Source organism: Mauremys reevesii, linkage group 10 (genome assembly GCF_016161935.1).
Source record: "Mauremys reevesii isolate NIE-2019 linkage group 10, ASM1616193v1, whole genome shotgun sequence".
In the NCBI taxonomy this organism is placed as follows: Eukaryota; Metazoa; Chordata; order Testudines; family Geoemydidae; genus Mauremys; species Mauremys reevesii.
Genome location: NC_052632.1, coordinates 41,279,735 through 41,293,236, shown reverse-complemented (window position 1 = coordinate 41,293,236; position 13,502 = coordinate 41,279,735). Strand labels below are relative to the sequence as shown.

Here is a 13,502-nt window from a genome sequence, read left to right as displayed (position 1 = left end):
GTTTTTTAGTCATGCCATGGTTTGACTGCCTCTGTGCTCCTTACTCATCCCTTAAGATTGTTTCCATTGGAAAAAAGATGTCCTTTTAAATTCCTTTAAAAAACTGGCTCATGCCAATGGACTTCAGTGACCTCTTAGCTGTTCAAACTTCAGTATAGTTCTTGGTCTCCATTTGCTACCTTTTGTGTTTAGCAATAGCCTCTGTGCAGCTGTCAGAAATTCACTGCTGTTCTTTGCATTAAGTTCTGCTCCTGCCCCCTTCTAATTGTATTATTTTAAAACAAACTATCTGTATTGGTTGCTATGCAGAGTTCTGTACTGGTTTGTGGTGGACAAGAGGAGACTGAATGGAATAAAATTTGGTTTAAAAGAGTAACTTTTACACTCAAGGAGTCCCAATGCACATTTCTCTCCCAGCCTTGGCCATTTGAGCCTGTTTTATTTAGAGGGGAAATGTTGACCCTTTTCTTGCCTAAGAGGATCTCTTTAACCCTTAGAACAAGTAAAGAAAAGTATACTCATCCTCAGCTCTTTCCCCCAAATACCCCAACTCCATTGCCCTCAGGTAACCCCTTGGAGACAGCTCAGCCCAAATATCACCCTTCCCTGCAGCTGGCTCTATTACTTTCTCGGATCTGGCTCCCTGCTGGTTTCCTACCCAGTCCTGCCTGGACTTGATCAACTCACCTTCCACACTTTCATGATTCCAGCCCAATGGATCCTGTCCCAGCCAGTGGACCTGGTCAAGTTTGGAGTATTTGCCAGGCCTCAAGAACGTTTTCCATCAACAAAATAGAGTGAGACTGAATCAGGACTCACTCATGGCAGAAGTCCCAACCTCCCACCAAGCCACTACCAGAAACCCTCCCCACTCCCCAGACTCCTGCCCCTAAACCTGGAAAACCCTAAGAAACCGTCAGAGGCAAGTGCTACAAACAGCATTTGTGATGCTGGGTGTGTTGGAAGGGAAACACCCTGCTATATTCAACACATTTTTAGTAAGATCAGTTACTAAATCTATGAGCCTTGTTTCAGACCTACTGGTGTCTAGGGAAACCTGCTTCACGGGGGGGAGCCATCAGCAAATCTGATCCTACATGTTGAAGAAGATTTTCAGGGGTTCACTGTTCTCACTGGAGTCATTCAAGCAGGGACAGAAGTACGGGTAAAGCTTTTCTGTGAAAGTGTCCATGAAAGTGTAGATATGGGACATCTTATTAGCATCATAAAAGGACACCTGTCCCCCCTCATAGTCCAGATACACCCCAATCCTAGACAGGCTAGTGTTCAGGGTCAGACCTCTCACAGGTATATCCAAAGCTTTAAACTTATTCCTGTTCCTGAGCCTTATAAGCCAGTATCCATCCCTGGGTGATAATGTGTTGTTCCCTTTCCGGTTGATGGACTCTTTGACCACCCCCAAAGTCCATTTGGTCTTGTTCTCCACCTCCACTTCCCAATAATGTTTCCCTGAAGTGAATCCTTCAGATCCCAGGACAGCAACACTGGAATCAAACCTCTCTGGGGTATCTGGGAGCATCTGCTTTGTGTCATCGTGTCTCACGCAGCGCAGATCTTCAGAGAGAACAAGGTTTGGATGCGCTGTCTTCGGGTCCAGAGTCACCAAGGAAAGGCCTTGGTAAAAAGAGAAAACATGGTTATCAGAGAGAGCATTTTAACATGGTACTTTCTACAGAGTAACCAGGGCCCTGGGAATGCTGCCAAAACTGTCCCAGAACTGAGAAATTTTCCTCTTGCCTCTCATCAGCAAGCAGGAGAATCAGACCTAAGAAGCACTGCAGAGCAAACAGAGGAAGCAGAGCTCTACACATGGCAGGGTTCATCACCAAATAGTTCCAAAAAGACCCAGCAAGGTAGGTGCAACCAAACCAAAGGAAAAAACTATGGGGAAAATCTATTTGGGGAAGAGACACTCTGGGACAGGGCCGGTGCAACCATTTAGGCAACCTAGGCAGTCCCCTAGGGCGCTGGCATTTGGGGGGTGCCATTTTCTTCGGCAGCAACCGCGGCGGCCAGATCTTCGGCCGCTCCGGTCGTCATCGGCATTTAGGCGGACGGAGCTGGGGCACGGGAGCGTGGAGAGGGCCGCCTGCAGCAAGTAAGGGGGGGCAGCATGCAGGGGAACTCTCCGCCCAAGCTCACCCCTGCTCCGCCTCCTCCCCGAGCACGCCATGGCCGCTTCGCTTCTCCCGCCTCCCAGGCTTGCGGCGCCTAAGCTGATTGGTGCCGCAAGCCTGGGAGGCGGGAGAAGTGAAGCAGTCACGGCGTGCCCGGGGAGGAGGTGGGGCAGGGGTGAGCTGCTTCACTTCTCCTGCCATGGGGGGGGGGCGCCTCAGGGCGGGGGCACGGGGGGGAGGGCGCAAGGTGGAAGTTTCACCTAGGGCGCGAAGCATCCTTGCACCGGCCCTGCTCTGGGACGAGGTGAGAGGTGGAGAGAAGAGGAGGAAACAAAGGAGATGATGCTTCCCCTCTTGTCTTTCCACATCAGATAGTCCTTTTAAGTGCTTTCACTCTTTAATCAGATTACAACATTGCTCTCCCACCAAAATACCTCTTAGCCTAGAGACAGGAAGTCAGCCATTTTAATTCTACCTCTTCCACTTACTAGCACTACATTTCTCAAGCCATATCAAACAAGGGTTCCCAAACATCCATCACCACATTCCTCCGCCTCTCCTATTTTACAAATGGGATAAGTGAGTACCTGGGAGGTGGCCCAAGGTTATAAAAGAAATTTATGGCACAGCTGGGACTAGAATCCAGGAAGAGCCATGTCCCATCTACAGAGCCTCTCAGAAAACATATGCCAAATCATCTGTTAAAGCTGTAGAATAGAGTTACTCCTAGTAGCATAGATACATTAACAAATATTACAATATGCTACACATATGTAACTAAAGCGTAGAAAAGTGTGTGGGGGTATATTGTATCATCTGAGAAACAGTGTGATTGTGTCTCACATGTGCTGTGGCACCTGTGACAACTGGATGTCACAAATGTACAATTATAATTTCATAACAAACTTGTATGATATTATATAGCATTACTTGAGACACAGGATAAGGCCACGTAATAAAATGCTAAATCATGAAGCATAGACTAAAAAGGGCGAAGTTAAGGTTTGCCATTTCCTGAATTTACTATAACTTTGCAACCTTAACATTTCTTTATGGTGCTTTTTTCATACAGAAGATATTATTACATATGCCCTCTCATCCTTCAAAAAATGTTAAAAAAACATTAAGGTTGTAAAATCAACCACTCAAATGTTAGGAAATATCAGAATTAAGGTTTCTGTTCAATCTTAATTTGGCTCCCTTGTGTGTATGCATCATGCTACTGTTTTTAAGTACATGATCATGTGCTATTTCTTCCACAGGACTTCATAGAGTGAATGACTAGTTATTCCATTGTTGTTTTTCATTCTCCTCATTCAGGGTGTGGCTCCAGGCCTTATATTTATTGCACATCATCCAAATCCCAAAACTATTAATTCCCTCCTGGGCATTTCTGTGGTGCTCTCATCATAGTATTTGATCATACACACGAATGAATTTATCTTCTCAGCACCCCCCTGAGTTTTACAAAATCTAACAGTACTAGAAATATTTTAATAATTTTCAAAAATTAAATTTAAATTATTTTTTTTGTTTAGATTTAAACCTTTCCCTCTAGTCCTGGGACTCCAGGCATATTAGCATGTTGTTATTGCATGTGAACTACAGATTGAAACATACTAGAAACTAGGAGGGAAACTGCATGTAATAGCTCATTATTATTTTGAAAATCAGGATGGAACAGCAACACAAAAAGAAAAATAAAACCAGGACTGAAAAAGACAGGAATGGGTCAAATGGGCTGTAGCGAATAATGACGCAATATCTCATTACCTGGGCCGAGGATGGATTTCATTTCCTTCCATGCATTGTACTGAATTGGACCCTTGAACTGTCCCAGGCTCAGTTCATGACAGACAAGTGCTCCCAGAGATAAGGTGCCTGTTTTTTGCTCTAAGCTGTGCGGGACACAAAGCACCCTGCCCATTAGATTGTGTTTACAGTGTCCGGTAAATACAGAGGCTACAGATGCACTAATGCTGCAGAAAACATTGTCTTTGGTAAAATGTTAAAGAAAGTCTCTTTGACTGGATTCAAGCCCTTTTGTTTCCCCTTTCTGTGAACATTCTAGCAAACAAGCTGTACTGGCACTGTGATTAATTAGACCACTATGTCTAATCTAATATGGTCACCACTTTTACAAAATTGTGATACATCTTGTACAAAGTATGCCTTGTGAGGTATAATTGGAAAAGTTATAATCTGCTGAGTATTATTATCTTATTATACTGCGTGTATCAACATTGTGTGGAGTTATGACATTTTGCTGTATGTTTGTAACTCAAACATGTTGTGAGTCTGAGAAATGCCCACAGGTTAGCTCTTCAGGAATAACAAAGGAACTGTAAACAAGAGCCTCTGCATGTCATTCCTGAAGACACCTCAAATGGGCACGTGCACAGAAGGTGCAAGCAAAAATTTGCAATTCATATGAAGGACCGATGGCAAAGCACAGACATGACTGAACTGCCTGACCCCATGACACAGCAAAGATTTTTCCCTCAAAAAGGGTCAATATATAAAAAGGGAAAAGGCCCCTGGCCACCTCTTTCCTACCCTATCTCTGGACTGGTGAATTCTGACAAAGGAAATTTTGAACAAAAGGATGGAGGTCCCCAAAAACTATTTGGGAAACCCAGAGAGACATATAGAAAACTAGCAAATTGAACATCCCTGCTATCATTTTGGACTTACAAACTCTAATTCCCCTGTAACACATTTTACCTGCTTTAACTTCTAAAAAGCTCTCATTTCTTTTTCTTAGCTAATAAATATTTAATTTAATTTAATTTAATTTAATTAGTTTACCAAGAAATTGACTGACAGCATTGTCTTTGGAGTGAGCTTTTAAGCATCCATTGACTTGGGGATAAGTGACGGTCTCTTTAAGGTGGCTGTAAGAACCTAAAGATGGTGATTTGGGGTTTTAATAAGCTTTCATCACAGACATCCAGTTCATCTGAATGGTGGCATAGTCTGGAGTGTCTCTAGGGGGACTGTCTGTGGCTTCATAGTAAGCTAATATAGTAATCTAGAAGCACACATTTGTTGCTGATTTGATTAAATCTAATTATAGGTTATACTGCCAGTGAGGGAGTGTCTGCCCAGTTCTTTGACAGTCTGATCTGAGACTGACCCTCTCAGCTGTGACCCATACCAGACATTGTGATAGGCACAAATACTTAGGATAAGCAAATCTGAAACCAGAATATTCACCAAAATTAAATGTCAGGTGGTGAAACTCATCAACAGCAATAGAAAGTGCAATTTCACACTGTAGCAGGGTGGACCCTGCTCCGGGGTTTTAAGGGGTTTAAAATGTGGCCTGACAGAGCTGAGCTGACTAGGAAAGTGGCTGCAGCTGGGGGCCACGCCCCAAACTGAAGCCCTGGGGCTTATAAGAAGCAGGGAAGCCAGAGCCCAGACAATCTCTCTCTGGCTCCAGAGAGAGATGGGCCTGGCTGCCTAGAGGCTGAGGCTGAGGCTGAGGCTGAGGCTGGAGTACCTGGGTGAAGCAGGGCTGGGAACAGGCTGAGGAGCTGGGGAAGCTCCAGCCTGGAAAGCCCCAGGCTGCGGCCTAGCTTTGGGCTAACGGGTACTGGGGGTTGCAGAGGGCAGCCCAGGGGTAGGACAAGGCAGCAGGTCCAAACCCCCTATTGCCTGTGATGAGTAGGCTGATACTGCAGTCTGCCCCAGGGTGTGGGGCTAGACCATGACTGCCAGTAGCCACTACTGAGGCAAGGTGGGGATAGTAGCGTGGGGTTCCCCTGGGAGGGGGAGACCCAACCATAGATAGGGGGCACCAGGTCCAGGGAGGGACGCCGGGGCCAGAGAACAGGCGGGTCACCAGCCTGCTGAGGGCGCTCCAGGGCTGGACCGAGGGACATTCTGCGGCCAACCAGCAGGAGGCGCGGCAGGGGTGAGTACCGCCCGTTTACACACACCCAATCATGCAATTCAGAATTTACACTCTTTTATTGATTAATAGCATAAATCATCCAATCTGGGAATGAGAACAATACCACGTGACTTACGTATGGCACCAACCCCACACAAATTCCACTTTCTGAATATTCACATGGTGCTGTTTGCAAACAATCTGCAGACCAGCAATCATTTGTTGAAGAAATTTGTGAATAATTATGAACTGCTAAATTTGAAAATTTCACAATTTGTTGACAAATGGTTTTGCAAACAGAAAGAAGCAAAATTTGTCAACTAAATTATTTATTATGAACTATTTGCCCAGTTCTAACAGAGACTGAAGAATACTATAAACTTATACTTACTGTTCCATGAAGGTTTTTATGCCCTGTCAAAGGAAAAAAGAGAAAGGTAAGAAGAGCTGTTTATTAACTGTCTAATTCTGTATGGCACATGTTAATAGTATTTAGAACCCCAGCAGGCAGCTATATGTTGTAGTGGAAAGGAAATTGACAGTTTTTTTGAACTCTCAAAGGAGATGACCTTGCCCTGCCATAGCCTCTTCCTCTGATGAAGTGGAGTGGATGATACATCTGAGGGAACAGAGCAGAAGGAGACTCCACTGATTGGAAGGCATGAGATGCACCGTCCTAGGGATGGGGGTTCCACGACCACCACTCCCAAGAGGAGGAGGAGGAGGAGGGTGGTGGTGGTCGGGGACTCTCTCCTCAGGGGGACTGAGTCATCTATCTGCCGCCCTGACCGGGAAAACCAAGAGGTGTGCTGCTTGCCAGGGGCTAGTATTCACGATGTGATGGAGAGACTGCCGAGACTCATCAAGCCCTCAGATCGCTACCCCTTCCTGCTTCTCCACGTGGGCACCAATGATACTGCCAAGAATGACCTTGAGCATATCACTGCAGACTACGTGGCTCTGGGAAGAAGGATAAAGGAGTTTGAGGCGCAAGTGGTGTTCTCGTCTATCCTCCCTGTGGCAGGAAAAGGCCAGAGTAGAGACCGTCGAATCGTGGAAATCAACGAATGGCTACGCAGATGGTGTCGGAGAGAAGGGTTTGGATTCTTTGACCATGGGATGGTCTTCCAAGAAGAAGGATTGCTAGGCAGAGACGGGCTCCACCTCACGAAGAGAGGGAAGAGCATCTTTGCAAGCAGGCTGGCTAACCTAGTGAGGAGGGCCTTAAACTAGGTTCACCAGTGGAAGGAGACCAAAGCCCCGGGGGAAGTGGGATATCGGGAGAAAGCACAAGTAGGTGAGTGCAAGAGGGGAGGACTCCTGCCCCATACTGGGACAGCAGGACAACCAGTGAGTTATCTTACATGCCTATACACAAATGCAAGAAGCCTGGGGAACAAGCAGGGAGAACTAGAAGTCCTGGCACAGTCAAGGAATTATGATGTAATTGGACTAACAGAGACTTGGTGGGATAACTCACATGATTGGAGTACTGTCATGGATGGATATAAACTGTTCAGGAAGGATAGGCAGGGCAGAAAAGGTGGGGGAGTTGCGTTGTATGTAAGAGAGCAGTATGACTGCTCAGAGCTCCAGTATGAAACTGCAGAAAAACCTGAGAGTCTCTGGATTAAATTTAGAAGTATGAACAACAAGGATAATGTCGTGGTGGGAGTCTGCTACAGACCACCAGACCAAGGGGATGAGGTGGACGAGGCTTTCTTCCAGCAACTAACAGAAGTTGCTAGATCACAGGCCCTGGTTCTCATGGGTGACTTTAATCACCCCGATATCTGCTGGGAGAGCAATACAGCAGTGCACAGACAATCCAGGAAGTTTGTGGAAAGTTTGTGGAAAGTGTAGGGGACAATTTCCTGGTGCAAGTGCTGGAGGAACCAACTAGGGGAAAAGCTCTTCTTGACCTGCTGCTCACAAACAGGGAAGAAATAGTAGAGGAAGCAATAGTGGATGGGAACCTGGGAGGCAGTGACCATGAGATGGTCGAGTTCAGGATCCTGACACAAGAAAGAAAGGAGAGCAGTAGAACAGAGACCCTGGACTTCAGAAAAGCAGACTTTGACTCCCTCAGGGAACTGATGGGCAAGGTCCCCTGGGAGAATAACATGACGGGGAAAGGAGTCGAGGAAAGCTGGCTGTATTTTAAAGAATCCTTATTGAGGTTGCAGGAACAAACCATCCCGATGTATAGGAAGAAAAGTAAATATGGCAGGCGACCAGCTTGGCTTAACAGTGAAATCCTTGCTCGTCTTAAACACACACAAACTGCTTACAAGAAGTGGAAGATTGGACAAATAACCAGGGAGGAGTATAAAAGTATTGCTCAGGCATGCAGGAGTGAAATTAGGAAGGCCAAATCACACTTGGAGTTGCAACTAGCCGGAGATGTTAGGAGTAACAAGAAGGGTTTCTTCAGGTATGTTAGCAACAAGAAGAAAGTCAAGGAAAGTGTGAGCCCCTTGCTGAATGAGGGAGGGAACCTAGTGACAGAGGATGTGGAGAAAGCTAGTGTACTCAATGCTTTTTTTGCCTCTGTCTTCACAGACAAGGTCAGCTCCCAGACAGCTGCACTCTGCAGCACGGTATGGGGAGGAGGTGACCAGCTCTCTGTGGAGAAAGAAGTAGTTCGGGACTATTTAGAAAAGCTGGACGAGCACAAGTCCATGGGGCCGGATGCGCTGCATCCGAGGGTGCTAAAGGAGTTGGCCGATGAGATTGCAGAGCCATTGGCCATTATCTTTGAAAAATCATGGCGATCGGGGGAGGTCCCGGATGACTGGAAAAAAGCTAATGTAGTGCCCATCTTTAAAAAAGGGAAGAAGAAAGATCCAGGGAACTACAGGCCAGTCAGTCTCACCTCAGTCCCTGGAAAAATCATGGAACAGGTCCTCAAGGAATCAATTCTGAACCACTTAAAGGAGGGGAAAGTGATCAGGAACAGTCAGCATGGATTCACCAAGGGCAAGTCATGCCTGACTAACCTAATTGCCTTCTATGATGAGAACTCCCTCTGTGGATGAGGGGAAAGCAGTGGATGTGCTATTTCTTGACTTTAGCTTTTGATACAGTATCCCACAGTATTCTTGCCAGCAAGTTAAAGAAGTATGGGCTGGATGAATGGACGGTAAGGTGGATAGAAAACTGGCTAGATGGTCAGGCTCAACGGGTAGTGATCAATGGTTCCATGTCTAGTTGGAAGCCGGTATCAAGTGGAGTGCCCCAAGGATCGGTGCTGGGGCTGGTTTTGTTCACCATCTTCATTAACGATCTGGAGGATGGTGTGGGACTGCACCCTTAGCAAGTTTGCAGATGACACTAAACTGGGAGGAGTAGTTGATACGCTGGAGGGTAGGGATAGGATACAGAGGGACCTAGACAAATTAGAGGATTGGGCCAAAAGAAATATGATGAGGTTCAACAAGGACAAGTGCAGAGTCCTGCACTTAGTACGGAAGAATCCCATGCACTGCTACAGACTAGGGACCGAATGGCTGGGCAGCAGTTCTGCAGAAAAGGACCTAGGGGTTACGGTGGACGAAAAGCTGAATATGAGTCAACAGTGTGCCCTTGTTGCCAAGAAGGCTAACGGCATTTTGGGTTGTATAAGTAGGGGCATTTCCAGGAGATCGAGGGATGTGATCATTCCCCTCTATTCAGCACTGGTGAGGCCTCATTTGGAGTACTGTGTCCAGTTTTGGGCCCCACACTACAAGAAGGATGTGGATAAATTGGAGAGAGTCCAGCGGAGGGCAACAAAAATGATTAGGGGGCTGGAGCACATGACTTATGAGGAGAAGCTGAGGGAACTGAGATTGTTTAGTCTGCAGAAGAGAAGAATGAGGGGGGATTTGATAGCTGCTTTCAACTACCTGAAAGGGGGTTCCAAAGAGGATGGATCTAGACTGTTCTCAGTGGTAGAAGATGACAGAACAAGGAGTAATGGTCTCAAGTTGCAGAGGGGGAGGTTTAGGTTGGACATTAGGAAAAACTTTTTCACTAGTAGGGTGGTGAAGAACTGGAATGGGTTACCTAGGGAGGTGGTGGAATCTCCTTCCTTAGAGGTTTTTAAGGTCAGGCTTGACAAAGCCCTGGCTGGGATGATTTAGTTGGGTTTGGTCCTGCTTTGAGCAGGGGGTTGGACTAGATGACCTCCTGAGGTCCCTTCCAACCCTGAGATTCTATGATTCTATGAAACTGTCTCTATCCTTCCTCCAGAGCTTGTCCCATTTCTCCCTCCTGGCCAGGGTCTGAGGGGTGATTTCAGCAAACATGCTTCTCAGGATACACCTCTACCCCGATATAACATGACCCAATATAACATGAATTTGGATATAATGCAGTAAAGTAGTGCTCCAGGGGGGCAGGGCTGCACACTCCAGTGGATTAAAGCAAGTTCGATATAATGCAGTTTCACCTATAACACAGCAAGATTTTTTGGCTCCCGAGAACAGCATTATATCAAGGTAAAGGTGTATTTGGTATTTCGCAGCTTGTTCTGGTTTTGATACTGGAGATGCAACCAATCCCTTAGAGGGAATTATGGGAAATGTGATGCTTAGAAATAGCTCCATGAATATATTCTAATTTTTCTATTTCCTTTCCTGTGCTCTTTGGCTGGGATTGTCAAAGGGGCCAAAGGGAATTTTGCACCCAAATACCAAGGAAAGTCCATAGGAGTTGGGCACACTTTAGCTCCTTTGAATTTCTCAGCTTTTATTACACAGCACAAGTCAATCAGAATCCTTTCTTCCTGAGGTTTCATCTGCTCCTATTACTTATTCCCCAACCAAAATTACAATCCATTGGCTGTCCCAATGCAGGTCTTGGTATCAGGATTATCACAGAGGATCAGGTTTTCAGGTGAGGAGTAAGCAGAACTCTTAACAAAAACAACTAGCCTATTTTCATGTACATTTCCTTCATAATAAAATCCAGGCATTAGCTGACAAATGTTTCTAAATAAATATTTTAAAGCATCTCATTAGGAATCCTCTGGGGTTAGAAATATCAAGAGGTAAAAACCACTGATGGTGGCTTGAATCACCCTTCTCCAGTTCTCCCTCCCATGTGCTCTGCAGATAGAACTTCATGTTCCCCAAATTATTACTCTGTCAGTATACACTTCACTCTGTGTTAGTGTTTAAGTCCAAATTTCTCACTGTAAGGAAGTCGATAGAACTGTGCTGGTAGAGTCGGGACTGAATGCGTAACACTGTCTCCTTGGCTCGCTGCCACTTTTCCTGGAGCTTGTTTAGATTTGCCTCCATTTCTTGGAGGAGGATTTTCCCCTCCTCTTGCAGTTCATTCATTAATCTTTTCTCCCTTCCATGAAGGAACTGGTGGAGTTTCAGAAACTCTAAGGAGATGTGGTGCTGAAGATGAAATTTGTTCTCCTGGAAAACACACACAGTTTGTTAAACGAGAAATATCTTGTACTGAGCTGTTTCAGATAAAAATATTTACTAAGATAACTAATTGCTACCAGCTCATAAAGCACAAGTGACAAATCACTTGTTTCATATTTTATAATTGCCAGTGTATCCTGTGAACCATTTATACCTTCTCAGAGGATTGTAGAACCTGCTTTACAAGGACAGACCCTTGGTCCGTCAAGTCTGCTATTGAACTCTAGCCAGGACAAATACAAAATGGTTACTAACATGTTCCTTAACTTTTGTTCTTCGAGATGTGTTGCACATGTCCATTCCACTTTAAATGTGTGCACACCCAGTGCACTATTATAAAAGATGTTTTCCTTAGAGGTACCTGTTAGGGCAGCGCATACATTATCTGCTGCCTCATGCTACCATGCAATGGCATAAAGGCAGAGCCACCCCCAATACAGTCACTGACTTATGTTTTTGCCAGGGGGTCCTCTCTGCTTTCTGGTTTCACTGTTTGCCATGTACATGCTCCTATCACCTACTGTTGGCTCACAGGTGCTGAGCACCCCCTATTTTTTTCATTGGGTGCTTGAGCCCCAGAGCACCCATGGAGTCGGCACCTATGACCTCCAACCTCTCTCAGTTCCTTCTTATCAGATAGACTCTGATATAGAGGGGTAGGAGGGTGAGTGATTGCACATGTCCATTTGACTTTAGAAGACTCACAAGCAGTTCAATCTGGAGGTGGGATTAGAGTAATAGTAACTGAAGGACTACCCATCCAAACCTTGCATCATTTCTAGATTGCTGTGAGATTGTATAATGGGAGGCAACGGTGTGTACCGAAGACCAGGTTGCTACGTTACAAATGTCTAGCACTTGAGCCAGAAAAGCCGTGGCAGTCACCTGAAATCTTGTTGAATGTGGTGTTACCTTGCTTTGTGGAGATATATTAGCCAAGCCATGTCACAAGCAAATACATGAAGATGTCCAAGATGATATCCTCTGAGATCAGACTGGGAGCACTTTCATTCATCTGCCATCACCACAAACAGCTGTTAGGATGATCTAAACTGCTTGGTCCAGTCCAGGTAGAATGCTAATACTCTCCTAACACCCAAAGTGTGAAGTCTCTCCCATCTTTATGCGCATGTGTTTTGGGAAGAAAGAAGGCATATTACCTGATTGATATGGAAGTTAGACACCACTTTTGAAACAAACTTTGGATGGGTACATGGATAAACTTTGTCTTTAAATAAAATAGTGTATTGAGTGCCAGATATTAGAGCATGTAGCTTTCCTACCCTTCTGGTTGATGTAATAGCCACCAAAAAGGCTACCTTCATCAAGAGATGTAGTTAGGAACTGGTAGAAAAAGGCTCAAAGGGAGAATTCATTAGTTTTGACACTACCAGGTTTAAATCCCAAAGAGGAACACGGTACCTGTACATATGGCTACACCCGTTCAAGCCACTTCGAAAACCATATTGACATAGAATTGGAAACTACAGAACAATTATCAATGGGAGGGTGGAAAGCCAAAATAGCTGCCAGATGGACTTTGATAGAACCAACAGTCAGCACCCTGTTTAGGAATAACAGATAGTCTAGAATATGCTGTATTGAAGATCAGACCAGTGAAACCTCTTTTCATCAGGACTAAATGGAGACTCGCTTCCATTTTGCCAGGTTAGTGTTTCTAGCAGATAGTTTTCTATTATTTAAAAGCACATCCTGAACATGTTTCCTCTTCTTGAGGGTCTAGCCATGAAACTTCCAGACTGTCAGGTGGGGAACCTGCAGGTTGGCATGGAGCAGGAAACCATGGTCTTGAGTAATTAGGTCTGGGTCCAATGGTGGAGGGAGTGGTGCTATGTCCAACAGGGACAAGAGAATGGAGAACCAGTGTTGCTGAGGCCACAATGGGGCTATGAGAATGACTCAGGCATGTTCCTGCCTGATCTTCAACAACACTCTGGGTAGGAGTGGGATCAGAGGAAAGACCTACAGGAGCTTGTTTGCCCAGGGTGACAGGAAAGCATCTGTGAGGGACGCCAAATGGCG

At 45.4% G+C, this 13,502-nt stretch overlaps 1 protein-coding gene across 2 annotated transcripts in view; it reads right to left on the bottom strand.

The window, feature by feature from the left end:
* Positions 1–979: 979 nt before the first annotated feature.
* The window catches only part of TRIM69 (tripartite motif containing 69), a 30,435-nt gene continuing 17,912 nt past the window's right edge, over positions 980–13,502 (bottom strand). For both annotated transcript variants that reach the window (XM_039490864.1, XM_039490863.1), the window contains 4 exons: positions 11,214–11,447; positions 6,428–6,450; positions 3,912–4,036; positions 980–1,635 (listed from right to left, as the gene is read on the bottom strand). In XM_039490864.1, coding sequence (XP_039346798.1) covers positions 1,094–1,635; positions 3,912–4,036; positions 6,428–6,450; positions 11,214–11,447 — 924 coding nt within the window. In that variant the 3' untranslated portion in view covers positions 980–1,093. The remainder of the gene's footprint in view (positions 1,636–3,911; positions 4,037–6,427; positions 6,451–11,213; positions 11,448–13,502) is intronic.